The sequence below is a fragment of the Nycticebus coucang genome, chromosome 22 (assembly GCF_027406575.1).
Source record: "Nycticebus coucang isolate mNycCou1 chromosome 22, mNycCou1.pri, whole genome shotgun sequence".
Taxonomy (NCBI): Eukaryota; Metazoa; Chordata; class Mammalia; order Primates; family Lorisidae; genus Nycticebus; species Nycticebus coucang.
The window spans coordinates 39,770,055-39,794,912 of record NC_069801.1 but is presented as its reverse complement, the minus strand read 5'-3'; the positions used below and the strand labels follow the sequence as shown (position 1 = coordinate 39,794,912).

The following is a 24,858-nucleotide window of genomic DNA, read 5'->3' as shown; positions in this document are numbered from 1 at the left end:
ATCATCCTTTCATTAGATAAGGACACAGAGGTCTACAGCAGGCTGTGAGCCTCAGTCCTGAACCCAGCTCACTGGACTGGAGAACATACATTCTGTGCCTTCTGCACAGAGAGTGACAGAGCAGGTGCCCTGAGCCTTGGAGCCAGAGAGAGTCTACATGATGAGGGAGGGACAAAGGTCTCATGATGGAGGTGGCAGGTGGAAGAAATGCAACTGCTCCACCAGAGAGGGCTTCAGGGTAGGTCCTTCCACCTCTTGCTTGCACCGAGACAATCCCTGGGCCGTACTGACTTAAAATCCTTTCTCTTGCCTGTCTTCTCCTCATGGCCTCAGCCAAAGATCTGGTTCAGGAGTTATCATTTCTCGCCTGGACTGTGTCAATGACCTCCCAACTAGTCTTGTCCTGCCTTACCCCCTCTACTTCCTACTGCAGCCACAGTGACCCAACTACTTTGCTAATCCACAGCATAGAACTCTCCCATGGCTCTCCACGGCCTTCAAAATAAGGTGCAATCTTCTTACCATGGCATAGAAAGGTTATTATGATCAGTCTTCTGCTATGTCTACAGCTCTCAGTCTTTGCTTAAAACTTTTACATAAAGTTTATATCAAAGGAATATGTAAGGGACCAAAGGTATAAGTAACAAAAGCCAGGAGGCAGGTAAAAGCTGTGTGAGCATCTGGAGTAGGTGCTTGCCAGGGACCAAGCAGCAGGAAGATGTGTAAGGAGAGGCCGAGATGAAAAGTGACAGGGCCATGGTAATGACAGGGCAGGGTTGGTGCCACTGCTAAGGGGGACAGGACAGTCCCAGAACTGTCCTGGACCTAGAATGAGCTTCTCATTCCCAAACCCTTTTCAGGTGACAGGAGGCCCAGCTGGAAGGCTGTTTCTAGCTTCCCATGAGATCCCCACGTCCCTTATACAGGGTAGACATAAAGTTCATGTGCAATTTACTATATTAACTATCTTAAATTGCACACAAACTTTACAGACACCCTGTATATCCATGAAATAACTTCTAACTACTTGAGGTAGGCTGAATGAACCTGCTATAGACTGAATGTTTGCATCCCCCTAAATTCATATGTTGAAACTTAATCTTCAATGTGATGGTATTTGCAGGTGGGGCCCTTGGCGGGTGACGAGGCTGAGCCCTCATGAATGGGACTAGCACCCCTACAAAAGAGATGCAGGGGTGCTCCCTCACCCCTTCCATCACATAAGGACACAGAGAGAAGGTGGCATCTGTGAACCAGGAAGTGGGGCCTCACTAGAAACTGACTCTTCCTGTGCCTTGATCTTGACCTTTCCAGTCTCTAGGACTGTGAGAAATAAATTTCCATTGTTTAAAAGCCACTAAGTCTATGGTATTCTGTCATGGCAGCCGAAATGGAGTTAAGACAGAACTAAAAAAGCCAATACAATATAGGTCAATACAGGTGGTAACTGAAGTCATGGAGGGGGTGCACATCTCCTAGAGAACCTGTAGAGTGAAAAGAGGAGGCTCTGGGTGGAGCCTTAGCTAATGCTACTTCTTAAGAACCGATGACACTGAGAAAGGGAATGAGAGAAAATGGCAAGTGAAGGAACACTAGAAATCACTATCTCAGAAGCCTAAGCAGAACAGAATTTCAAAGAGGAAGAAGCGGTCAACACAAAAAGTGTTACTGAGAGATAGGAAAGATGGCATGTGTCCCCTGGATTTGGCAGGTCATCAGTGACCTTAGGGAGAGTTGGATCAGGTTGTTGGGGGAACCAGCTGTGTGGGGTGAAGACCAGTGTGAGTGAGGAGTGCACAAGGTCAGCCCCGCAGAGCCTTGTTGGAGAAGAGGAGGGTGGGCAGCTGGTGGCGGCCATGGAGAAGGACAGGTAAAAAGATCAATGAGCAGGAAGGAGCCAGCTGGATTTACAGAGATAGGAATCTGCACAGATGGGAGATTCCTTCCAGTAACCCCCAGCCACTCAGATGTAGCAGCAGAGAAGCTGTCTCAAGCACTGGCCCAGGATTTCCAGTTTTCGGGCTGGGATCAGTGGGAGGGCAGGGGTTGAAGCTGATGTGTGGGAAGAGGGGTTCAGATTTTCCATACGGGATCTGGGCTGTGAACGGAGAGATGCCAGCAGAGGCTGACTGATGGATGTACATAACAGAACACCTGGGAACCAATTTCAGGTGATAAAGAGCTTCAGTGTGTGGCCATGGGAAGGGTGGAGGTGGGGTATGTCCTGAGACAGAGGTGATGTTTATTGTGGGGTGTTTTGGAGCAAGGAGGCCCTCTGGGGGAAGGCAAGAGTTGCAGTAGACAGGATGACTCTGGGTTGGTGCCAAGACTATAATCTGATGGCTGGGAATGCAGCAGGAAGGGAGGTACAGGACAAGGGTGGGGAAGATCCCCAGGGAGGTTGTTCCTCAGGGAGAGGACTGAGGGAGAAGGCCCTGGGCTCAGTGGGAGGCCAGAGGCCAGCATGCCAGGATGGACCTCCAGTGACTCCACTTAGCTGAGGGTGGGCAGGACCTTCTAGGAAGCTGAGTGGCCAGACCAGCTGCTAGCTGACCCCTTTAAAAGTCACGTGTGTACAGGCAGTCAGAGCCTGTTCCTTGTGCTCAAAGCACTTCCTCCTTCTGCCCTGCCCAGGGACAGATCCAATGCCCAGCCCCGAACCTCTTTGATGGCTGCCATGCGCACGGTCTCATAGTAGTGCAGGGGTGCATTGGGTCTGCTCATGTCGTAGCCAAAGCCTGCGACTGCCACCTCATCACAGCCATGTAGCGCCATGGTCACTGCAACGCTGCCAAGGGTCGGGATGTTCTGGAAGAGGAGAGGAGAGGAAGCATGTAGAGTTCAATTAGGGGGTTGAGTTGGTTGAGACCTCAGCCAAGCTTCCCAAAGCTAATCCTCAATCCCAAGGACTGGGCCCTCTTCTCTAGAAAACTGTCTTGCAGGAGCACTGCCCCTGCCCTGCCACCCCCTCCTTCTATACCAAGGCACCTCTGACCCAGGTCTCCCTCTCTCTCCTAGGCTCCCAGGTATCTTACCCCCCGGCCCATGAGGCCATTGTTGAAGGGCAGGCCGATGAGGGTGAAGGCGGCCTCCTGGATGAAATATGGGTTGAGGATGCGAATCTCAGGGGGCTCTTTGGGCACTCGAGTGGCCACAGATTTCCAGAAGCCATCAGATGCGCTCTGTGGACACAGCAAAAGACAGCATGAGCTGGGTGCAGCTAGTATGGGATTATAGGAGTGTCAGGGACCCCAAGTGGGGATAGGTAAATGAGAAGCGTGGTGGAGGGCACGAGGTATGCTGTAAGGATCCTGGGATCCATGGTGTAAGAAGGCCTCTCATGTGAGGGGACATGGGTGTGTGACAGGGACACAGGCTGGGGAAAAGCATGTGGTGGGGCCACAGCATGTAGTGGAGACACAGGGCACAGGGCATGCCCAAGGGAGTTCTTGGGCCAATGGGAAGACCCAATGTTCTCACTGTCCCACCTCCCAGCAGCAGCAGAGCCTGCCCTCTCTGCTGCACCCCTGCCTGTTGGTGTCTCTCAGTCAACTCTTCTAAAATGAACCAGGATCATGGAGGCAGGATGTGAGCTGGCATAGCACAGCAACACAACACTCAGATCCCAGCTCTGCCACTGATTGGATTCGTGCAACTTTGGGTAACAAGCTCTCCAGGCTGTTTCTTTAACTGTAAATAGGATCATTCTTTCCTCAGAGATCTCTGTGCTGTACTGAAAAGGTATCACTTCTGAAGCTTGACATCCCAGTGTCCATTCCTGGGCCACCACTTCCTCTCCTTCCAGCTCTTTTCCTCCCCACAGCCCAACCACATGGAGACCTCTAGCCCTCAGCCCTGACTTCTCTTTAGGACATGAGCCCTTCCTTATATGAGCCTGAAGCACATCACATCAACTACTCCCTGGTGAGGTGCTCCAATACTCTGCCCTTGTCTTTCCATTACCCCAGCCTAGGGAAACCCTGAGCTGGGGATCAATCCATTCGTGTCCTTTCCTGCCCTTGCACCTGGACTCCTGAACACTGCTGGGGGAAGTGACCAACCAACTCCGAGGACTGGAGCATTACCTGACCACAGGTTCCAACTTCTTACTTTCAGTGAGTTTGTTATTTTATTTTAGATAACCTGAAGGAGCCATTATTAAAAAGTCAAAAAACAACAGATGCTGCTGTAGATGCAGGAAAAAAAAAAAAAGAAGAAGGCTTATACACTGTTCGTGGGGCTACAAATCAGCACAACCCTACAGAAAACACTACAGAGATTCCTCAAAGAAATAAAAGTAGACCTACCATTCAATTCAGTAATCCCACTAGTGGGTATCTACTGAAAGGAAATGAAGTCATTTTATAAAAAAGACACATTTAGATGTTTACTGCAGCATAATTTACAATCACAAAGATATAAAATCAACCTAAATGCCTATCAATTCATGAATGGATAAAGAAAATGTGTGTACACACACACACACCCCGCACACAAATGGAGTACTACTCAACCATAAAAAGGAAAAAATAATGTCTTTTGCAGTGATTTGGATGGACCTGGAGACCATTATCCTAAGTGCAGTATTTCAGGAATAGAAAGACAAACACATGTTCTCACTTATAAATGGGGGCTAAACAATGGGCACAAGATGAAAAGGACATTGGAAACCAAGAAGGTGGGAGGGTGGTGAGGAATAAAAACCTACCTATCAGGTACAATGAACACTATTTTGATGAAAAGCATACTAAAAGCCTTGACTTCAGCATTATACAATGTATCCATGTAACAAAAACATTGGTATTTCCTTAACATTAAAAAAAAAAATCAACTAGGGGCAGTGCCTGTAGCTCAGTGAGAAGGGCGTCGGTCCCATATGCCAAGGGTGGCAGGTTTGAACCTGACCCCGGCCAAACAACAAAAAATAGCCGGGCTTTGTGGCAGATGCCTGTAGTCCCAGCTGCTCGGGAGGCTGAGGCAAGAGAATCGCCTAAGCCCAAGAGCTGGAGGTTGCTGTGAGCTGTGATGCCATAACACTCTACCGAGGGTGACAAAGTGAGACTCTGTCTCAAATAAAAAAAAAAAAGGGGGAGATTGGGCAGCAGCTGTGGCTCAAGGGAGTAGGGCGCCGGCCCCATATGCTGGAGGTGATGGGTTCAAACCCAGCCCCGGCCAAAAACTGCAAAAAAAAAAAAAAAAGGGGAGAGCCTTGGATGGGAAGGGCGACTATTAACACAATGCCAATTCCTCTCACTTTAATGTACAGTCCTAACATAATTCTAAGGAAAAAGCTCAGTAGGATTTTTTGAAATTTATCAAAAGAATTTCAAATACCCATTCAAAATGTTTAACAGGTAAAAATAACAACTCCAAATTAAAGACTAAGTATTAGTGTATATTATGGGTTTGCACCCATTACAACAGTGTTACACATAGAAGAATCAACACAAAGATCAGTGGAACAGGATGGCCCAGCAGCAGATCAACACAGATGTAAGTTATGAAAAAGGGAACTTCATCATGAATGGGAACAAGTGATATTTGAAAGTTTGCCATTTGGGAAAAAGATCAATTTACTTTCCCTCCTCATATCATACACAAAATAAATATTAAAAAAAGTAAAAATAGCCTGTAGTCCCAGCTACTTGGGAGGCTGAGGCAAGAGAATCGCTTAAGCCCAGGAGTTGGAGGTTGCTGTGAGCTGTGTGAGGCCACGGCACTCTACCGAGGGCCATAAAATGAGACTCTGTCGCTACAAAAAAAAAAAAAAAGTAAAAATAAAAGAAAATTTAGATGTATATTTTATTGAAATTTCTAAGAGAAATGAGAGAAATAACAAGATAAACAGGGTTTGACTTCGTAAACATTTTAAGGGGCCAGGCACGCAGTGGCTCATGCTTATAATCTTAATCTCAGCTCTCTGGGAGGCCAAAGTGGGCGGATTGCTTGAGCTCAAGTGTTTGAGACCAGCCTGAGCAATAGTGAGACCCTTTCTTTATTTAATATAGAAAAACTAGCTAGGTGTTGTGGCGGATGCCTCCCAACCACTCAGGAGGCTGAGGCAAGAGGATCTTGAGCCCAAGAGTTTAAGTTTGCTGTGAACTATGATGCCACAGCACTCTACCAAGGGTGAAAAAGTGAGACTCTGTCTAAAAAAATAAAAAAGAATAAAATGCTTTGGTACATCAAAAATATAATAAAATTAAGAGGGAAACAAAAGAGTGGGGAAAGTTTTGTCACAAATACTAAGAAATGCATATTTGGGCCAGGCACATGGGCTCACGCTAGTAATCCTAGCACTCTGGGAGACTGAGACTGGCAGATTGCTTGAGGTCAGGAATTCGAGACCAGCTTGAGCTGGTTTGAAAGACTTGATGAAGAGCAGAGAACAGGGAATAGAGGAAGAACAGATCTGAGGAAACTAGAAGCAACCCAGAGACCAGCTTGAGCTAGTTTGGAAGACACGGTCTTTAAAAACAGCTGTGTGTTGTGGTGGGTGCCTATAGGCCCAGCTATTCAGGAGGCTGAGGCAAGAGGATTACTTGAGCCCAAGAGTTTGAGGTTGCTGTGTGCTATGATGCCACAGCACTCTACCCAGGGCAACAGAGTGAGATTCTATCTCAAAAAACCCCCAGAACAAACAAACAAAAAAACTCATGAAAAATCAATGAGATCCCATAAAAAGGAAGTAAAGAACATTTAAAAAAGGTTAATAAGCATTAAAATGTTCAATTCACTAATGACAAAGAAATGCACATTAACAAGATATTATTTTTCACCCACTAAAATATGTGCGTGTGTGTGTGTGTGTGTGGACATATATTTCAGTGCTTGTGGTAGCACGCTGAGGCAGAATTCTCCGGATGGGACTCCATCCTTTCTAAAAAGCAATGTGACAGTATGTATCAAAGATTTTCAAGCTGTTTGTATCTTATGACCCCAAATTTCCCTTTTAAAAGTAATCAGAATGGTGAACACCTTTGTAAAAATCTGTTTATTACAGTGTTATTGATAAAAATGAAAAATCAGAAAAACAAATCCAGATGTTCACAACAGCAGTTTGGTTAAATGATCCATGATATGTCTGCATAATTTATAAAACCAGTGCTCTGGGTTGCTTCTAGTTTCCTCAGATCTGTTCTTCTTCCTCTGTTCCCTGCTCTCTGCTCTCCATCCAGTCTTCCAAACTAGAAACCTGGAAGTTGATTTCTGATTTTCTTCCAGCTTTCCTACCCATGCTGTTTTACCAGTTATCCAGTTCTTTCCAGTCTGTGTTCTGGAATTCCACAGATCCATCTCTTATTCCCAAACCCACTGCTACCACCTCAAGTCCAGGCCTCACCGTCTCTTGCCTGGACCTTCCCAATGACTGCCATTGACAGCATCTGTCTTGTTGACAGTTAAGCACCCTGTAGCCCAGTGGAGTGACTGGAACATAAGTGGCACACAATTATTGCTGAATCCATTCATTTATTCAAAAAGCAGGTGATGAGTACCTGGAGTGGACTGCCTCTGCCTTCCAGACCACTTTTCACAGTGCTAGAATGATCTTCCCTTGTACAAATCAGATCACATCACTGTGCCCACAGAAGATCTGAGCTGCTTTTTTGCTGGTGCTACTCCTTGTCTCTCCCATACCTCCCACCTCGGTCCCCAGGATGCACCCAGCTCGTGTTCTAAGACTCAGGATCCGTCCGTCTCTCTCTCTCTCTCTCATCTTTCCCAACCCCCTCCAATCCCAAGGTAGAATGACCTCTAACCTTTGAGAGATGGTAAAATATGCAGTTAAGATCTTTGGTCCTGGGATTCAGCTTCAGCTGTGTCACTCACTGTCAAGGAACATACCGTTCCCTTATGGACAAACCTGGGAGACTATCAGTATTTGTCTTATGAGCTGCTGGGAGGACTAAACGAGATACTTCAGGTTGAGCGCACTTTTGTGACCCAGGCTCCAGCCTAGCAGGCAGTGGGGAGGCATCAGAGGTGACTACTGAGGAGATGTGACATCTACCCCAGGCTCCCCACTGCTCATAGCTCTTCAGCCTTCCACTGCCCCTTTTGGGGACTGTCTCTGCTCCAGCTATCCCTTCTCTGGTCTCCCACCTGTGTGGCAACATCTCTTTCTCTGACAAATTCTGTCCTCTAAGGGGGAGCTCAAAGGACAAGCGTCGGGGTAAACTTCCCAGTCTCGGCCACAGCTGGCCTGAGCAAGCAGACCCCAGTTCTTCTTGCTCCTTTCTCTCCAGGAGAGGTAAGTGTATAAAGGAGGTAAATGTACAGATAGTGCAATACAGTAGGAAGGGGAAGGACAGAGAAATGGCCAAGACCTTGGGCGAAACCCTCTCCTGGGTAGGCCAGATGTGGACTGATAGGCATGGCAGGTGCCAGCCTGTGTCGAGCACAGCACAACCCCTGCCTCTTCTCCAGGGCCTGGCAGGTGCCAGCAGTTTCCCATTTGGTGTTCCTGCCTGTGCCTGCCCCATCCACACCTAAAAAGGAGGGACAAGCATGGGGCTGCTCCTGCGGAGCCAGGAGAGCCAGGATTGGGCACAGCTGGGGCTGTGTGTGAGGCTCCAGACCGGTTTCACAGATATTACTTTATATCTCTTCAACTTTCACCCACTTCACAGATACAAATCCCAAGATGAAGCAACATGTTCAAGGTCATGCAGCCTGCAAGTGGCTGAGCCCAGACTGAAATCTGAGTGTCCTGACTCCAAGCCTGTGTTCTTTCCGCCATGCCATTATCACTGCAGTTCCTACCTTGGAAATCTGGGGGCTTGGAGTCAGAGCTGAATGAGACCTCCCCTCTATGCTTGAAGAGGTCTAAGGTGAGTTAAGGGCCACTGTGATGCCCCACATCACACTTTATAGAGGGGACTGATGCCCACAGAGGTGAGGGGACTCTCACCAGGCTGCACACACAGCTGGTGAGAACCTGAGCCAGATTTGACTTCAGAACTTCTTTCTATGACATGAGATGGCCTCTCTGAAACAATTTGTCTTGGCCTATCCCATGTACTCAAAGCCCAGTAGTATTTAATCACTATGTGAAAACTTCAGGAAACTGGCTTATTATCTTCAAACCCCTTTGAGATTCTAATGAAACCTCTAGTGCAGAGGGGAAAGCCTCTCTGTTTACCTTGACTTTTTTTTTTTTTTTTTTTTTTTGAGACAGTCTCAAGCTGTAGCCCTGGGTAGAATGCCATGGTGTTCACAGCTCGCAGCAACCTCTAACTCTTGGGTTTAAGCGATTCTCTTGTCTCGGCCTCCCACGTAGCTGGGACTATAGGCACCCACCACAACGCCCAGCTATTTTTGGTTGTAGTTGTCATTGTTGTTTGGCAGGCCTGGGCTGGATTCGAACCTCCCAGCTCCGATGTATGTGGCTGGCGTTCTAGCTGCTGAGCTACAGGCACTGAGCCTACCTTTGCTCTTTCTTGGGAGGAGAAATGACTGGCAGGAGGTGAAGTCTCTTCCTACAGGAAGATCTTCTTGGCATCTACGCAGCAGTATGTAGGCTGAGGCAGAGCCTGCTTCCTTGGGAGTGGGCCATCTCTCTGCCTGTGCCCCACATGCTGGTTGTCTCCCAGCCAGCAGTGGCAGATGATGGTGGGATCCTGGGTAAAGGAGTCCCAGGCCACATGTCCCAGGGAGCCCCATGTCAGAGAGCTGGGAGCCTGAGCCATCAACAATTCATTGCTTCTTTGTTTCCTATCTGTCATTGTTCTGGGTCTCCTCAGAAATTTCAGGGAAAGGAGAAACAGTAAGATGAAACTATGATTTGGGCATTTCTGTGTTTCCCAACCATAAAAATATCAAGTACCAACAAGACGTCAGCCTGTCCCCTAAAAAAATAAAGCTATGGCACCTCTTCTCCGAAAAAAGTACACAGGCACAAACACATAACATTTTGCATACCATTGTAGAGGCTTTGGGGTGTAGAAAACTGGTTCCACATCTGTGACCTGGGGCACATCACACTCTCTCTTTAACCTCTAAGTTCCTTGGGCATAAAACAGGGATGACAAGACCTGCTTCCCAGATACTGTGAGGGTTAAATGAGCTGTTGTGCACATGCCTGGTACATGGTGACAGCTTCATGAATGTTAACTATTATGAGATTATGAGTGCACAGGAGCCACGGGCATGGCTGGTGCACACCCACCCCTGCACATAGCCACACACTCTAGTGGGGACCTAGCTTTTCTCGATGGTTCCCTATAGAGGGGCAGTAGGCCCTGAAGACCTCCCTGCTGCTGGGCAACACTGGCAGGCCTGCCACTAGCACACAGTCATAGTCCACAGGTCTCTGCTGGCGTGTGTCCAAATCTGGCCCATGGCCTCTCACATGTCGTTTCCCTGCCCCACAGGACACCACACAGGGGCCTATAAAGTCAGCCAGTGCTGCGGGCTCAGCACGGTCAAAGCGCTCAAGGCCAGCTGTGGCTGCATTCCTTGTCAATTCCCTCCTCCTCCAGGAATGTCCCTGCCTCAGTCAAGTCTGGACCCAGCTCCTCTGTGTGGAGCTGCCAGTCTCCTGCTGATGCAACCTGCTCTGCTCAGTCAGAATAACTAGAGGCAATGAGGAAAACATCTGGGAAGAAATCCCCTTCCCCACCAGGCTCCTGTGATAATGTTTCCTGGCACCTTTGTGGGATTCTGCTCCTCAGTCGTCAGAGAGTGGAGGAATTAACCATGGTGGCTTTCTGCAGCAAGGGTAGAGTAGATGTGTGCACTCCTGCTCCCCACTGCTATTGTCTTAGGACAGGCCACCAACACCCATGGGGTCACTCTAATAGCCACCATGTCTCTCTGCCTTCATCTTGCCTTCCTTCAGTTCATTCACTTCCCTGCAGACATATGATCTTGACACCCTCAGGCTTAAAACCTCCAGTGGCTCTCATTGCCCACCAAGACAGCTTGTGTCGATGGTTACAGAGTGTAGGTCTGAGTTTGGACTCTGACATCCCAACTGCTGTTAACTCTATACCTTTAGCAAGTCCTTTACTCTTTCAAAGTTTCCTTACCTTCATCTATGAAATAAAGCCGACAACACTAGTTCCCACTTTATAGTGGTTTTGTGTTATGACAATTAAAATTCATGCATATAATAGTTTGGCACCAAGTCAGCTCATGTTAGTTCCTGTTATTATTAGTCCTCAGGGTAAAATTCAAGCTCTTTGATGTTACTTAGGCTTATAAGACCCTTTACTAGGGGTCCTCAAACTACGCCCCACGGGCCACATGAGGCGGTGTGATTGTATTTGTTCCCGTTTCGTTTTTTTACTTCAAAATAAGATATGTGCAGTGTGCATAGGAATTTGTTCATAGTTTGTTTTTTTTTTAAACTACAGTCTGGCCCTCCAATGGTCTGAGGGACAGTGAACTGGCCCCGTTTAAAAAGTTTGAGGACCCCTGCTTTACCACCTGTCCCCTGCTCACCCAGCCTCATCTCCAGCCACTGCCACCATATCCATGCAGATCCATCTCTAATATGCATGTGGCCAGGTGCAAAATTATAAATGGATGCCCCCATACCACATGCCCAAACATTTAGACTCTAAATAATTAAAGTTATAAATCAAGCTATCAAGCTGTTAAATACAATATATTCTATCCTTCCTTGAAAAATTACCTGGAAAGCCAGGTTAGAATTTAGAATTCTGTCCTTGGAGATCTGTGTTGGACCAATGGTGGTACAGAAAGAACTAGCCCCAGCCCACTGCCTGCCTCTGGTTCCACCCCACAAGTCTTGTGCATGTGTATAGACTCCTCACCTCACACATCTAAGCTCTGCTCACAGCCCTGCTTGGGCTTAGGGTATACCCAGAGAATAGTACTCTACCCTCAGGAAGATGGAAGTGGACTTGACACCATTAGGACAAGAAATTCTGAGGTCTCCAGTACCTGGTAATGGTCTTGCAAGGTGAATGGATCTGGGGTGGGCATCTCTCTTGGCCTTGTATGAGGCCTTCCCTCCTGAGCAAGGGGTGTGATCAGAGGAGAGTCCAGGGCAACACTCCTCCTTCCCAGGTCAAAGGGCAATGCCACACCTCTGCCATACCCCAGTTACCCAGTTACACTGAATTATTATTATTATTTTTTGGCTAGGGCTGGGTCTGAACCCACCACCTCCAGTATATGGTGCTGGCGCCCTACTCCTTGAGCCACAGACACCGCCCATACTGAATTATTTTTAATCCACTAAGCACACCACACTCTGCTACTCTCTCCCTGTGCCTGAAACACTCATGTTCATCTGGCCAACTTCTACACGAAGAGGCTGGAACACCAGCTTGGTTAGGCCTGAGGGCTTACAAGAGATGGAGTGGATGACCCTCTTGACCAGATGGGATCTGTGCTCTGTGCCTAGGACCTGCTGTTCTTCTTGCTTTCCTTGGTCCTGTGGCTGGCTGTTGTGCCCAGCAGGCAGGCAATACTTAATCTCCTTTCACAGGTGACCGTCTCCGCAGAAAAACACAGTGTCCAGTGTTGTCAGCCATATGTGCTGTCCCATTCAATTCTTATCGCAGTGTAACAGGTAGGCACGCAGGGAAGCTTTTATGATCCTCATTTTACAGAAATAGAAAATGAAACTCAAAGATGTGGGCTATGGCGAGGAAGAGACTGGTTTCAGTTCCTAACACTGAGGCCGGTGCTGTGTCCACCGACCTAGCGAAGGAACCTGGGGAGAGTGGCTGTTCTGGCTGGTCCAAGTGCCTGCACCCTCTGTGGGATCGCTGAGCTGCTGTTTTACCCTCACCAAGTATGGAATCATAATTTACATACTAAATCCCTTAGGTTGTATTTAGGTTTGGCTATTATAACTAATATTGTAATAAAAACATTTGTGCGCAGAATTTTCTTTCCTTTGAGGGCTTGCTCTTGGTACCAAGTGTCATTTCCTTTTCAACAAGTTTGTCCCGCATTTATACGCTGACCAGTAGCCTTTGAGAGCACCTGTCACTGCACTCTGGCCACTGTCATATATTATAATTTAAACACATTCTTTAAAAATGTGAGAGGTAATAAACAGCATCCTATTGCCTTCCCATGAATTTCTTCGACTGCTAGGAAGGTTAAATATGTGTTTACTCATTTCTTCCTATATGACCCATTCAGTCGACTTCCTGCCCACTATCTTCTGGGACCCTAAGGGTTTTCTTGTTAAATTTCATAATAATAACACTTTGTCATATTTTCTGCATGTATTTTCAAAGTTTTGTGGTACAGTATTTTTGTTTAACTTAGTTGAAATTCTCCTATGTTATCAAATTTGATTTCTTCCAGCCTTTCTGTGCCTTGAAAATTTTTTCCCTCCAGGGATTTGATTTCTATTCTTCTTCAAAATTCCCTTTGGGTGTACTTTTGTATTTTACTTTTTAGTCCATGTGGAATTTATTTTGATGTATGCTATGAGGAGAGGGTCAAAAACCTTTTTGAAGGCTATATTTGGAAAAAAAAGCAATGAACAAAAAAGAGGAGGCAACCTGGGGCATACCATGTGATGCCTTGAAGACCACTGAAAGGCACTGTTGAGTTTGCACTTTTTTTTTTTTAATCAGGGAGAATGATCTTGGAACTGCAGAAAGATCAAACATGACTATGCCCCAGAGAGGGGAGAAGAGAGCAAGAGGATGCAAGGGTCTGAATCTAACAGAACTGCCTCCCAGGGCAATGAAAGCAAGAGGCAAGAGCCCTAGCCATGAGTCAGAAGCTTGGGGCTGGAATCCTGACTCTCCCAGAAGTTACTGCTTTACTCTGGGCCTCAGTTTCCACATTTATTTATTCATTTGTGTAGGCCAAGTATGCTTCAAATGCTGCTGGAGATGATGGACTTACACACAGAAACAAGGCATGCCAGGCCCTCTGGGGCTTATAAGAGGGGGAGCATCAGGTGTGAAGCAGGACATATTTTGGTACATCTAGAGTGGAGAGTACATGTTGGGTACAAGAAAGAGTGATGAGAACAAGGGAGGGGATGGAAGGGGCCAGATCCTGGAGTGCTGTGCTGCAGAATTTGAGTTTTATTCTGCAGGCCAGTGCTTCTCATTCATAAGCCTGTGCTTGAATCACTGGGGGCTTGTTAAAACAGACTGCTGCAACCACCCCTGGAGTTCTCATTCAGAACATGTAAGTCAGCTGCTCCCCCTACAAATGTATTTCAGACAAGCTACTCTGTGATATTGATGCTGCTGGTATTAGAAGGAATTTTGAGAACCACTGCATCTGGGCAATAAGGAATCAAGGAACTATGAAGCAGGAGAACGAAGCAATCTGACAGCTACTTTCATGAATAAAGAAATGTGGAAACTGAGGCCCAGAGTTAGGCAGTAGGGAGGATTCCTTGGGATACAGATGTGGAGAATAGAGGAAGGAAGAACTGACTAGAGGCAGGGAGGAAGGGAGGCTGCTGAAATGACCCATGCCAAACATTTTTTAGAAAAGAGTTATCCATGTTGGAGTGCAGTGGCTATTCACGGGCATGAACAATAGCTCCCTGTAACCTTGAACTCCTGGGTTTAAGTGATTCTCCTGCCTCAGTCTCTGGAGTAGCTTGGACTACAAGCATGTGCCACCATGCTCAGCCAGACATTTTAGAAGGGAGAATCAAAGATTTAGAGACTGAATGAATAGAGCAGGCAAGGAAGATGGTGGAATCAAGAATTCTTCACAGGATTTTAGCCATGAGCTTGAACGAATCAGGGACTATCCCTAGAACCCAGCACATTCTGGTACACAGTACATTTCACTGGATGTGGGCTGACAAGCTGTTCCTTAAAGGGAGGGCAGAGGTTGAGGCCACCCAATTTAGAATCAGAAGGTCACTGCCAGGAGAGGGATGGGTTTGGCCAGGCTGGAAAGGCTGAGAAATAGAAGGGGAAACATAAAGATGCTAGGACAGGTGATGACCCTTCCCAGAAACCTGAAAGGGAAGGAAAGAGGGTGAACCCAAGCTAAAGAGAGGGGATTTTATATGTTTTAACTATTTTTCAGACAGCGTCTCACTGTGTTGCCCTGAGTAGAGTACTGTGGTGTCATAACTCCTAGCAACCTCAAATTGCTGGGCTCAAGAGACTGTCCTGCCTCAGTCTCTTGAGTAGCTGGATTTATAGGCATGCGCCATCAATACCTGGATAATTTTTCTGTTTTTTGTAGAGACGGGGTCTCATTCTTGCTCAGGATGGTCTCAAATTCCTGACCTCAAGCAATCCTCTCACCTTAGCCTCCCAGAGTGCTAGGATTACAGCGTGAGCCATCATGCCTGAAGGCTTTTATTTTTAAGGTGAGAGAGACCTGAACATATTTATAGTTCCGGCAGAGATGAAAAGGGAGAACAAAGACAGCTCCGAGGGAAGGTGAGAGGAGACAGCATCCAGAGCACAGGGGAGCAGGAGTAGGGACGGGTTGGGGTGGGGATGCAGGCTGGGAAGCTGGCCTCTTTTTTTTTTTTTTCCAAGCCAAACTGTATCCAGCTTTATTAAAGATACTTTTCATAAACAATCATGGTATTTCAGGCAGGACATGGGCAGACGATCATTAACAGTCTACAACAACTTTCAAACTCCCTTCTTCAATGTTCTACCAAAAATCAGAAAGCCACTATAAAACCCAATGAAGTCTTCATTTGATGCTCTGAACAGGGAAGTTTAGACTGAGGGTTGACATTTCACATTTAGCATGTTGTTTAACAACTTTTCACAAGCCGACCCTAACTTTCAGGAAATGAAATGAAAATGGTAGAATTTATCTGAAGATCCAACAATCTACAAATAGAACCGCTGCTCTTTTGAGGGATGCCATCTCAGTGGTATTATTGAAAAAGTCCAGATTCCTTGATATACTGGTAACCAGTTATTGGGGGTCAGGTCACAAGAGGTGACTGGGTTTAAGGGAGTTAAGACTATGCTGAAGGCAGAGGAAGAATAAGACATAAAAACAAATGAGTTTTTCCATACCACAAGGCATTTGTGCCAAGGTAGCTGTGTGTTAACATCAGGGAATCCCTCCTCTGGAAGCCAAGAGGCAGTCTCTCAAAACTAGAGGGAAAAGACATTTTCCTCATATCAATCGACCTTTGCAGACATTCTATTAGTCACATATGCCCCTTCCCCAAAAAACAATGAAGTGTTCTGTGTGCTAACAACATAGCTTAAAAAAAAAAAAAAAGTAAAACAAAATTCTGCATTTTTATAAAACTTGATAAAAAATAGTATTTCAAACTGTACAGTCACAGAAGTACACAGTTATCACAAACGCACACCCTTCACTTGGCATCTCCAGCACCTGCAGCTTTCTGGGCCTGGTCTGTGTTGGCATCTCTGTTTTCTGCAGGGTTATTCCCCTCCTTGCCAGCGTCAGCTTTTCCCTTTTTCCCTTTGGGTGCCTTCTCTCCCTTCTTTGCAGGGGCCTTTTTGGGCTTGGGCTCTGGCTTTGGAGGAGCAGGTTTAGCAGACAACCTTGCGGATCTTCTCTGTGGCTCGTCCTTTGCCTTGGCTTTATCTGCTTTAGCTTCCCCTTCAGCCTTTCTCTTGGGCATGGTGGCAACGGCGGTGGGACGTAGGCGCTGTATGCAGGGATGCAGCGACGCGCGAGCTTTGGTCGGTCTGGGGGTCGTTCTCGCCTCTTCCTCACACTGCTCCGGAAGCTGGCCTCTTGACTGATGATGATCTTCATCTTCCCTGTACAGCTGGATATGAGACTTCCTGGAACAGGGACTGGGGTACGGCAGGACTGAGGATGGTGAGGAGAAGAGGGTTCTGAGAAGATTAAGAACCAGGGACAGGACACAGGAACCGGAAGCAGCACCAAGATGCTCGAAGGTAGCACCACTGTTACAGCCTCAGCTGTCATTTCTGTAATTTCTCTTCCCATTGGTGACATTCAACTCCTGGTACTGGACTGGGTGGATGCAGAGAAAGGCACTGGGAGTTGTCAAGGGAGCGAGATGGTGTTTGAGGCACAGGACTCCACATGATTTCAGTGATTGATTTGGATTTGCCGAATGAATGAATCAATGAGTGAATGAGAAGTGTCATAACGTTAGTTCAAAATGCAGCTCTGTTACTATTACTTATAGTACCTGCCTCACAGGGCTGCTGGGATGGCAGGCATTAAATTACACATCCCAGGGCCTGGACAGAGAGAGTAGAGCTCAGTCATCAGTAGCTCTCTTAATCCCATAAGCCATGGCAGGTAGGAGCTGATCAATGACGGATTCTAAACATGTGGTCAGATTCATTTCTTAGGAAGATCCTTGGGGAAGTCAGATCTGGGTTTGAATTCAGTTCTGCCACTTAATTAGAGAGTAACTCATCCTCTCTGTGCCTCAGTTTCTTTCTCTTTCTTTAAATTTTTCTTTTCTTTTTTTTTTTTTTTGAGACAGAGTCTCACTATGTCGCCCTTGGTAGAGTGCTGTGGCATCACAGCTCACAGCAACCTCAAACTCTTGGGCTTAAGTGATACTCTTGCCTCAGCCTCCAAAGTAGCTGAGACTATGGGCACCCACCACAACGCCTGGCTATTTTTTTGGTTGCAATTGTCATTGTTGTTTAGCTGGCCCAGGGCTGGGTTTGAACCCACCTGCCTCAGTGCATGTGGCCCTTGCCCTAACCACTGAGGTACAGGTGCTGAGCCTAATTTTTTTTTATTTTTGAGACAGAGTCTCAAGCTGTTGCCCTGGGTAGAGTGCCATGGCATCATAGCTCACAGCAACATCCAACTCTTGGCCTCAAGCAATCCTGCCTCAGATTTTTTTTCTATTTTTAGTAGAGACTGGGTCTTACTCTTGTTCAGGCTGGTGTCCAACTCATGATCAAGCTATCCACCTGCCTCGGCCTTCCAGAGTACTGAGATTACAGGTATGAGCCACTGCACCCAGTCTATGCCTCAGTTTCTTAATCTCTAAAATGGGGATAATAACAGTCCCCAGGGTCTTTATGACAACTGAATGAAGGAATTCAAGGAAGGCTGGTAAACTGAAGAGCTTAATAAATGACAGCTGCTATGATGATGGTGATGGAAGGCAGAGGAAGAAGAGGAGGAAGAAAAGAAGAGAAAGGAAGAGGAGGAAGAGAGGCAGGAAGAGAAGAATATGATGGTAACAAGGAGACAGAGTAACCAAAAGGTCACGAGTGACAGAGATGAGGAGCAGGGGGTGCCAATTCCTGTTCTGAAGATGGAGGAGCAACAGGTAGGGTGTGGAAGTGAGGAGTGAGCAAGAAGTCTTCCTGGCCCTCTCAGGGAGAGGGAGCTGTGTCCACCAGCAGTGGCTACAAAGGAAATGGCCTCTTAAGTGAGGTGGTCTCAGGTTGGCCAGGAGGCTGTGTGGTGGGGACAGGGATTGCTGCCCTAGCAGCAGGTGGCTGGTACTGGTCCCCAGGCCAGGTTCCTTCTGGGCAGAGTCCATCTGAAGGCTCTGCAAACCTCTCAGGCCTGAACAGAGTATAGATTTAGGTGCAGATGAACATCCAAACCCCATCTCAGGCCTGGTCCAATAAGGCCTCATCTTCAGAGATCTAGTGGCTCTGTCTGCCCAGTGGACCTCCTAGCCATTAACCCAGCCTTGCTGCCTTTCACTAGGGTCCTCCTTGTCTCTCTCTTCTCTAGGCCTAGCCTCTGACATCTGCTTCTAGGTCACCTCCTAGGCCAAGCCCTACAGCCTAGATAGAAAAATGCTTCATTCTCTACTGCAACTGGGCTTTTCTGACAGCAAAACCACCACCAATAAAAAAAACAACAAATAGGTGGCGCCCGTAGCTCAGTAGGTAGGGCGCCGGCCACATACACTTAGGCTGGCAGGTTCAAACCTGATCCAGGCTAGCTAAAACAACAATGACAACTGCAATAACAATGACAAAAATAGCTAGGTGTTGTGGTGGGCACCTGTAGTCCCAGCTACTTGGGAGGCTGAGGCAAAAGAATCGCTTAAGCCCAGGAGTTTGAGGTTGCTGTGAGCTCTGACGCTACGGCACTCTACTGTGAGCAACATAGTGAGACTCTGTCTCAAAAATAATAACAACAAACAAAAATAACAACTGCCATTGACTGAGAACTTTAGTTCTCTGTGCTAGGTGCTCCTACATTTCATCTTAATCTTAAAGACAATACTGAAAAATGCATAGTGCTACTCATCTATTGTATACATGAGACTAAGGTCTCAGGCTGGGTGATCTGCCTGAGATAACCCAGCTCATAGCTATACAGTCTGAATTTAAACTCGAGTCTGTGTAACTCCAAGGCCTAAGCCATTTTCCCTCCTTAAACTGTGTTGTCGCTCCGCAAGTCAGGGACCCCATCTCCCTGTGCATGAATGTGGAGCTGTGGCTGGCCTCTTAAATTCTGCCCTTCCTCCCTTCCCTTTCCCAGGGGTTGAGTGAACTACAGCTTGAAGGTCGAGACTGTCCAGAGGCCAACTACTCCCTCCCCCACTCTTCTGTGATCCTCTCCCTCTTCTGGGGTGGGGGGGTGGGCATACCCACATCAACCCAGTCAGGCCTGGGCCTCACTGAATCTTGTTGAATTGATGTCCTGTCTGAGGCTGCTCAGCAGTGAGGCCAGCCTTCTAGTTTCAGAAGTGAAGGGTTGGGGACAGGAAGAAGAGGAGGCAGCAAAGGGGGTTGGCAAGGTTTCTGTGGCCTTGTGTTACTAGGCATCCTGGGGTGTATTAGGGGAGGCTGGCAGAGGCAGGAGGATGGACCCCGAGTGACAGGATGGAAAGCTCTGCCTCTCCCATGTCCCATCTTCTCCACACCCTAGGGCTCCTTCCTTCCGACAGTGGAAGGGCTGTCTCTATCCTTTATCCAACTCCAGGAGGAGAAGGCATAGGCCACAGTGTGTGAGGCGTGAGGCCCTGTGTCCCACCACATCCCCTTCCTCATGCACAGAGTTTAGCATGTACTTTTCCCTTCACTGTAACACTGTTTACCTGACTCACTCCTGACCCTTCCTTCAGTGTCCAACTCAGGAGCGACTCCTGCAGGAGGCCTTCTCTTGCCCCCAGGGCTGTGTTAGGCCTCTCCCTACCATAGTACCTACCGCGCTGCACTCTAACTCCAATCTTGGGACTGTCTCTCCCACTAGACTGTGAGCTACTTCAGGTCAGGAACAGGGCTTTATTCATGTCTGTACTCCTGGGGCCATCTAACCCACCCCTGGCAGACACCCCTGACAACTGCAGAGGCTGCTGTGAGGACTCGCACCTATGCTGGAGGCTGCCTCCTCCTCCCAGGGTCTTATGTACAGCAGCACTCCACGACCCTGGCTCCAACCTCCCTTCTAACTCCCTCTTGCCCATTCTTTAGTGCTCTTCTGAGCTGTCCTGAGTACACACAGCCTATTGGGGGCTCCTATACCTGCTTGCTGGCTTGGTAGGGCTTCTGGGTCCTGGGAGGTAAAGGCCTTGTCATAACTTATTTGGAGTTACTGGTGCTGGTGTCCAGTCAATCAGGAAGCAAATGGCCACAAACAGGGAAGAGGAGAGCAGGGAGCTCCCAGATGGAGGAAGAAAGTATAGTCAACCATGGTACATGTTGTTTTCTGGGTTGTCTGGTTTTCCCAGGACTCTCAGGTACCTGAGCGTTACATACTACAAGTGACAGCTCACACAGCAAGCAGTAGGCAGCACCTGTGACTGAGGCCTCATACTTGTTCCAGCACTGCCCAGCCAGGCCTTGGCTCCAGAAAACAGAGCTGCCTCCTGCCAGAATTCTGCAGGTGACGTTCCAGACAGATGAAGATAGCTCCCCAGGAGCCCAGAGGCTGCAAGGTTAGAAACACCCCTGCAGCAGCAGGACAAGCCTGTGGGGCAGGAGGAGTCTTTCTCACACTTACCTGTGTCTCAGATGCCAGAGCAGTAAAGGAGAGTGTGGGAGAGGTGCTGGGAACATATTAGCCTTGGGTACTAAAGAAGAGGCCCTGGGGTAGCCCCAGGGCCTTGGCATGTCCCCTCTGGGTGTCAAGGGAGGTGAGGCCGGGGGCATCACTGGCATCCTCTGGCAGCTTAATCTAAAGGCCCAAATGATCTTTGACTTTGGAGCCAAGGAAGACCCACAGCACTTGGAGGACTCCTCCCTGTCTCCCTTCTCCACTCGCCCCCACCCACGCTGAGAAGGAGTTCTCACCACACAAAGCTGGCCCTGGATCCCTGCACATGGCCAGGATGGGTACAAACATCAGCAATGTGAGTATGGGACTGTGCACACCACACATTTCCTCACCCCACTGCTTTGGTACCTCGGATCTGCCTGCTGCCAAGGCCATGCCAGGCAGAGAGCTCCTCCGTCTTCCTGGGAAAAGCGAGGCCCTGCTGTCTGCTTCTTGAGAGGCCTGAGTATAAGGAGTCCTCCGACTCTAGTTGGCTTCTTTCCTTTTCTTCGTTCTGTCCTTACTCCCTTGGATGAACTGTAAGAGCCTTAAATTAACTGACCTCTGTGTTCTTGGAAGGAACATGGGACAATACCCACCTGGCTGGCTTTGATCCAGCCCTTTGGCCTGGCATCGTTTGGACTGCCTGGCTTTCCCTGGTCTTCCCAGTGGGAAGCAGGAGCTTATGTTTTGTTTTTTTTTTTTGTAGAGACAGAGTCTCACTTTATGGCCCTCAGTAGAGTGCCGTGGCCTCACACAGCTCACAGCAACCTCCAACTCCTGGGCTTAAGCGATTCTCTTGCCTCAGCCTCCCGAGTAGTTGGGACTACAGGAGCCTGCCAGACGCCCGCCACAATGCCCGGCTATTTTTTTTTTTTTTGGTTGCAGTTTGGCCGGGGCCGGGCTTGAACCCGCCACCCTCGGTATATGGGGCCGGCGCCTTACCGACTGAGCCATAGGCGCCGCCCCAGGAGCTTATGTTTGAGCGGCTTCCAGATCATTGATCGGGACTGGGCACTAAAGGGTAAAAACCAATGGGATCAAGGCCCTGCCCTTGGGAGCTCCTGCTCTGAGGGAGGCTTTGACAGGAGCCCATGGGCAGAGGGAAGGATATTCCAGGAGGAGGTGGGCATATGGGCAGAAAGCCAGAGTGACCAACCAGCCCCCTAGCTTGCTGGTATTTACCAAGGCAAACCCAATTTCCTCCCATTTCTCCCTTAAAAGTACCTATCTGTGACTCTATATGCCTCAAGGCAAAGAGGACTCTGAGGACATTAATGTCTCAAGCCCCAAGATTCTGAAAACAGTGAGGTCCTCCCCAGTCCCATCCTCTGCCTGGTTTGCATGGGCAGTGGGCCTGGCCCTTTCGTTCCCTTTGGAGAGCAGAACTGGACCCAGCAGAGGCTAGCTGCCTCATTCACCTGGTTCTGAGATGGTATCCCACCTACCCTTCCCCACTGTCCCACCTACCTGAATTTCTGGACCTGATTTCTGTCTTCTCTCTTGCTTGCTACCTACTTGACACTGACTGCACTTGGCCTTGCTTGGAAAAGAGCTGTGGAGTTAAACCATATTGCACTGAGATCCACCACAGGCAGAAACCTATTCCAGCCCCCAACTCCTCCTTAAATCTCCAGAAAGAACTAGCTCCTCACTATAGGCAGAGGGCTATCTGTCATCCTCCTCCTCTGTTGAAAGGCTTGGGTATGGGAAGATGAATGGCTTGAGCTTGGCAGGACCCTTCCCAGGGTTTGCTGATTGAAGGAGAGGGGAGATGGATTGAACAAGCTGGTGGGTGTCCCTCTAGGCTGAGCTGGAAATAGAGGTCTCAGGAGGGGACTCAATGGGTAGTCTAGTAGGAAGCAGTCTCACACTACTCTGTCATATAAGCTCCCTAAAGAAATGGACCCAGATGCTTGCCTGCCTAGAATAGTAAGTACAGAATCTGACTGTTCCTAAAGAGTAGAACCAGACTCAATGGTAGGTTGGGGATCCTGTTACGGGTCAGTCGTAAAAGCACAAAGAGGAGAGAGGCCAGGACATATAGTGAGGAATCTGCTGCCCTGCAGAATGGCTGGTCCCCAATTAGGCTTTCCTTCTCCAGTTGAGAAAGAGGCCAGGACCCCTAAGACCAGAGTCAGAGAGACCTCACAGGGGATCACACAGGCAGCTACAGGTCAGGCCCAGAGAGTTTGAAGATCAGGAGTGATACTGAGGCTGGCCTTAGAGACAGCTTCCCTTCCCTAGGGGATCCAGGCAGGGAAGGGCCTCGGGCTGCTGGGGTCTAGTGAGGGAAGGCTGAGAAAGGACCTGCTCCTGGGGACCTGGAGGCAGGTGGTAGATATCAGGTGGCATGTTAGTTCCAGGAGTCTGGCCAGTCACTCTGGCATCTCCTTTCTGCCCCTGGTTGCATCTGGTGGCTTTCAGCTTTGTGTCATTAATGCTTCTTTTGAAGGCTGCTACATGTTCTTTGCCAGGTTAAGGGGAAGAGACTGCCTGGGAGTTGGAGAAGGCTGGGCAGGAAGGGAAGGAGCCAGTGCCAGGGGAACTCACCACTCTTTCCTTGTAGACGATGTACTTTAACCACTTGAAGTCCTGCCACTTGAAGCCAGCAAGTACAAAGAGAGAATCTCGCTCGTATTGCTCTGGCCGCTGCATGGCACCCTCGGGGTAGGTGATGCGCAGGGTGGTTTTGCTGCCCACGTCTTTCTCAAAGCCTTTCACTGGTGCTGAGTTCAGTCTACACAGAGCACGTCCAGTCAGAGTTGGCTTTGCCTGTGTTTGGGGAGGCACCGAGACCCCAGAAGACCACAGGTACAACGAATGGGGAGTCCCTGTCACCTAGGGCCACCTAGTTGTCCATTCTAAAGCCCTACAACCCAGGGTTTTGAGGCTTCTGCTGACCTCCAGCCCAACTGGCCAATGGACAGGCAGTTTTCAGTGGGCTCAGGATCAGGTTTTAGGCCAGGATACTCGGGTGCCCAAGGTGCTGCTTTGGGGAGCTCACCTGACCACAATGTCGTAGTCGTCAATCCGTGACCCCAGAGACTTGTTGGCAAGGACTCCTCCATTGCCCACAATGATGCAGCGGCGGCAGCGGAGGCTGAGGGGAGAGAGGTAGAGGCTCTGTGGGGGCTGCCCCCTGCCCCTTTGCCCTGACTCCATCCCCTTGGCAGGACCAGGCTGGGAGACAGGAAGAAGACCCATGGGCTTCTGGCAGCATTTCTGAGAGGAGGCCAGAAGAACCACACTGGAGTATAGCTGGGCCCTGGAATTCCTTGGCATCCCTGGTCCCTGACATTTCCTGGAGAAAACAGGGGCATGCAAAGGCTTGGGTCCCAGGAGGGGTCTCTAGTAAGACAGCATTCTAGGGTAAAGGTTTCCCAAGGGCTTGTGAGGGTTAAGCAGCCTGCAGGGGAGAAAGAAAAGTGGTCTGAACTTGAGGCTAAGCCAGGAAAGCAAGATCAGGGGACTGGGAATAGAGGTGCCAGGACTCCAAGCTTGGCTTATTCTCAACTCAGAAGCCCCTAGGCTTGCAGCAGCCACCAGGAGGGAGCCTACCCACTTTGCTTCTCCTGCCCCAGCCTCCTGGACATAACCTGCCCCCATCACTCGCCCCTACCACTCAGACCTCAGTCCCACTGCTGGGCTAATCTCAGGCCCAGTGTCTTCAGTTCTCATTCAAACCTCTGACGTCTGAGCACTGGGATGTCTTACCAAATGCTGACAGCCCACAGGGGAGCAGGTCCAGTGGGGTGGTCCCATTAACCTGTTCCACCCACCCATGGTGTGTATTGTGTGTGTATGTGTGGACATGCTGGAGAATCTGCCAACATCAGGGAGTGGCCAGCTGGCCTCAACACCTGTGCATACATTAGGCAGGAGGCTGGGCAGTGAGTGCTCACCTGTCCAAGGCAGGGGTCAGGTGGTACTCTTTGGTGACTGACAAGATGGCTTTGATCAGATTGTCTGTGAATAGAGGAGGAAGTT

At 48.6% G+C, this 24,858-nt stretch overlaps 2 protein-coding genes across 8 annotated transcripts in view; both read right to left on the bottom strand.

Annotated features, from left to right (window-relative positions):
• ST3GAL3 (ST3 beta-galactoside alpha-2,3-sialyltransferase 3) overlaps positions 1 to 24,858 on the bottom strand; it is a 274,394-nt gene that overhangs the window by 4,112 nt on the left and 245,424 nt on the right. For 6 of the 7 annotated variants that reach the window (XM_053575920.1, XM_053575919.1, XM_053575924.1 and 3 more), the window contains 5 exons: positions 24,774 to 24,837; positions 23,876 to 23,971; positions 23,422 to 23,608; positions 3,036 to 3,182; positions 2,662 to 2,808 (listed from right to left, as the gene is read on the bottom strand). In XM_053575920.1, the coding sequence (XP_053431895.1) occupies positions 2,662 to 2,808; positions 3,036 to 3,182; positions 23,422 to 23,608; positions 23,876 to 23,971; positions 24,774 to 24,837 (641 nt within the window). Of the gene's footprint in view, positions 1 to 2,661; positions 2,809 to 3,035; positions 3,183 to 21,258; positions 21,396 to 22,338; positions 22,424 to 23,421; positions 23,609 to 23,875; positions 23,972 to 24,773; positions 24,838 to 24,858 lie in introns of those variants that run through there. The other variant, XM_053575926.1, reaches the window with a different exon arrangement.
• On the bottom strand, positions 15,466 to 16,543 carry LOC128574904 (non-histone chromosomal protein HMG-17-like). The gene has a single exon (XM_053575928.1). The coding sequence runs from the start codon at positions 16,541 to 16,543 to the stop codon at positions 16,271 to 16,273; it is 273 nt and encodes a 90-aa protein (XP_053431903.1). The 3' UTR covers positions 15,466 to 16,270.

Excerpts from the sequence above, each read along its gene's own strand:
- LOC128574904 (XM_053575928.1), bottom strand. The coding sequence starts at position 16,543 with ATGCCCAAGAGAAAGGCTGAAGGGGAAGCTAAAGCAGATAAAGCCAAG.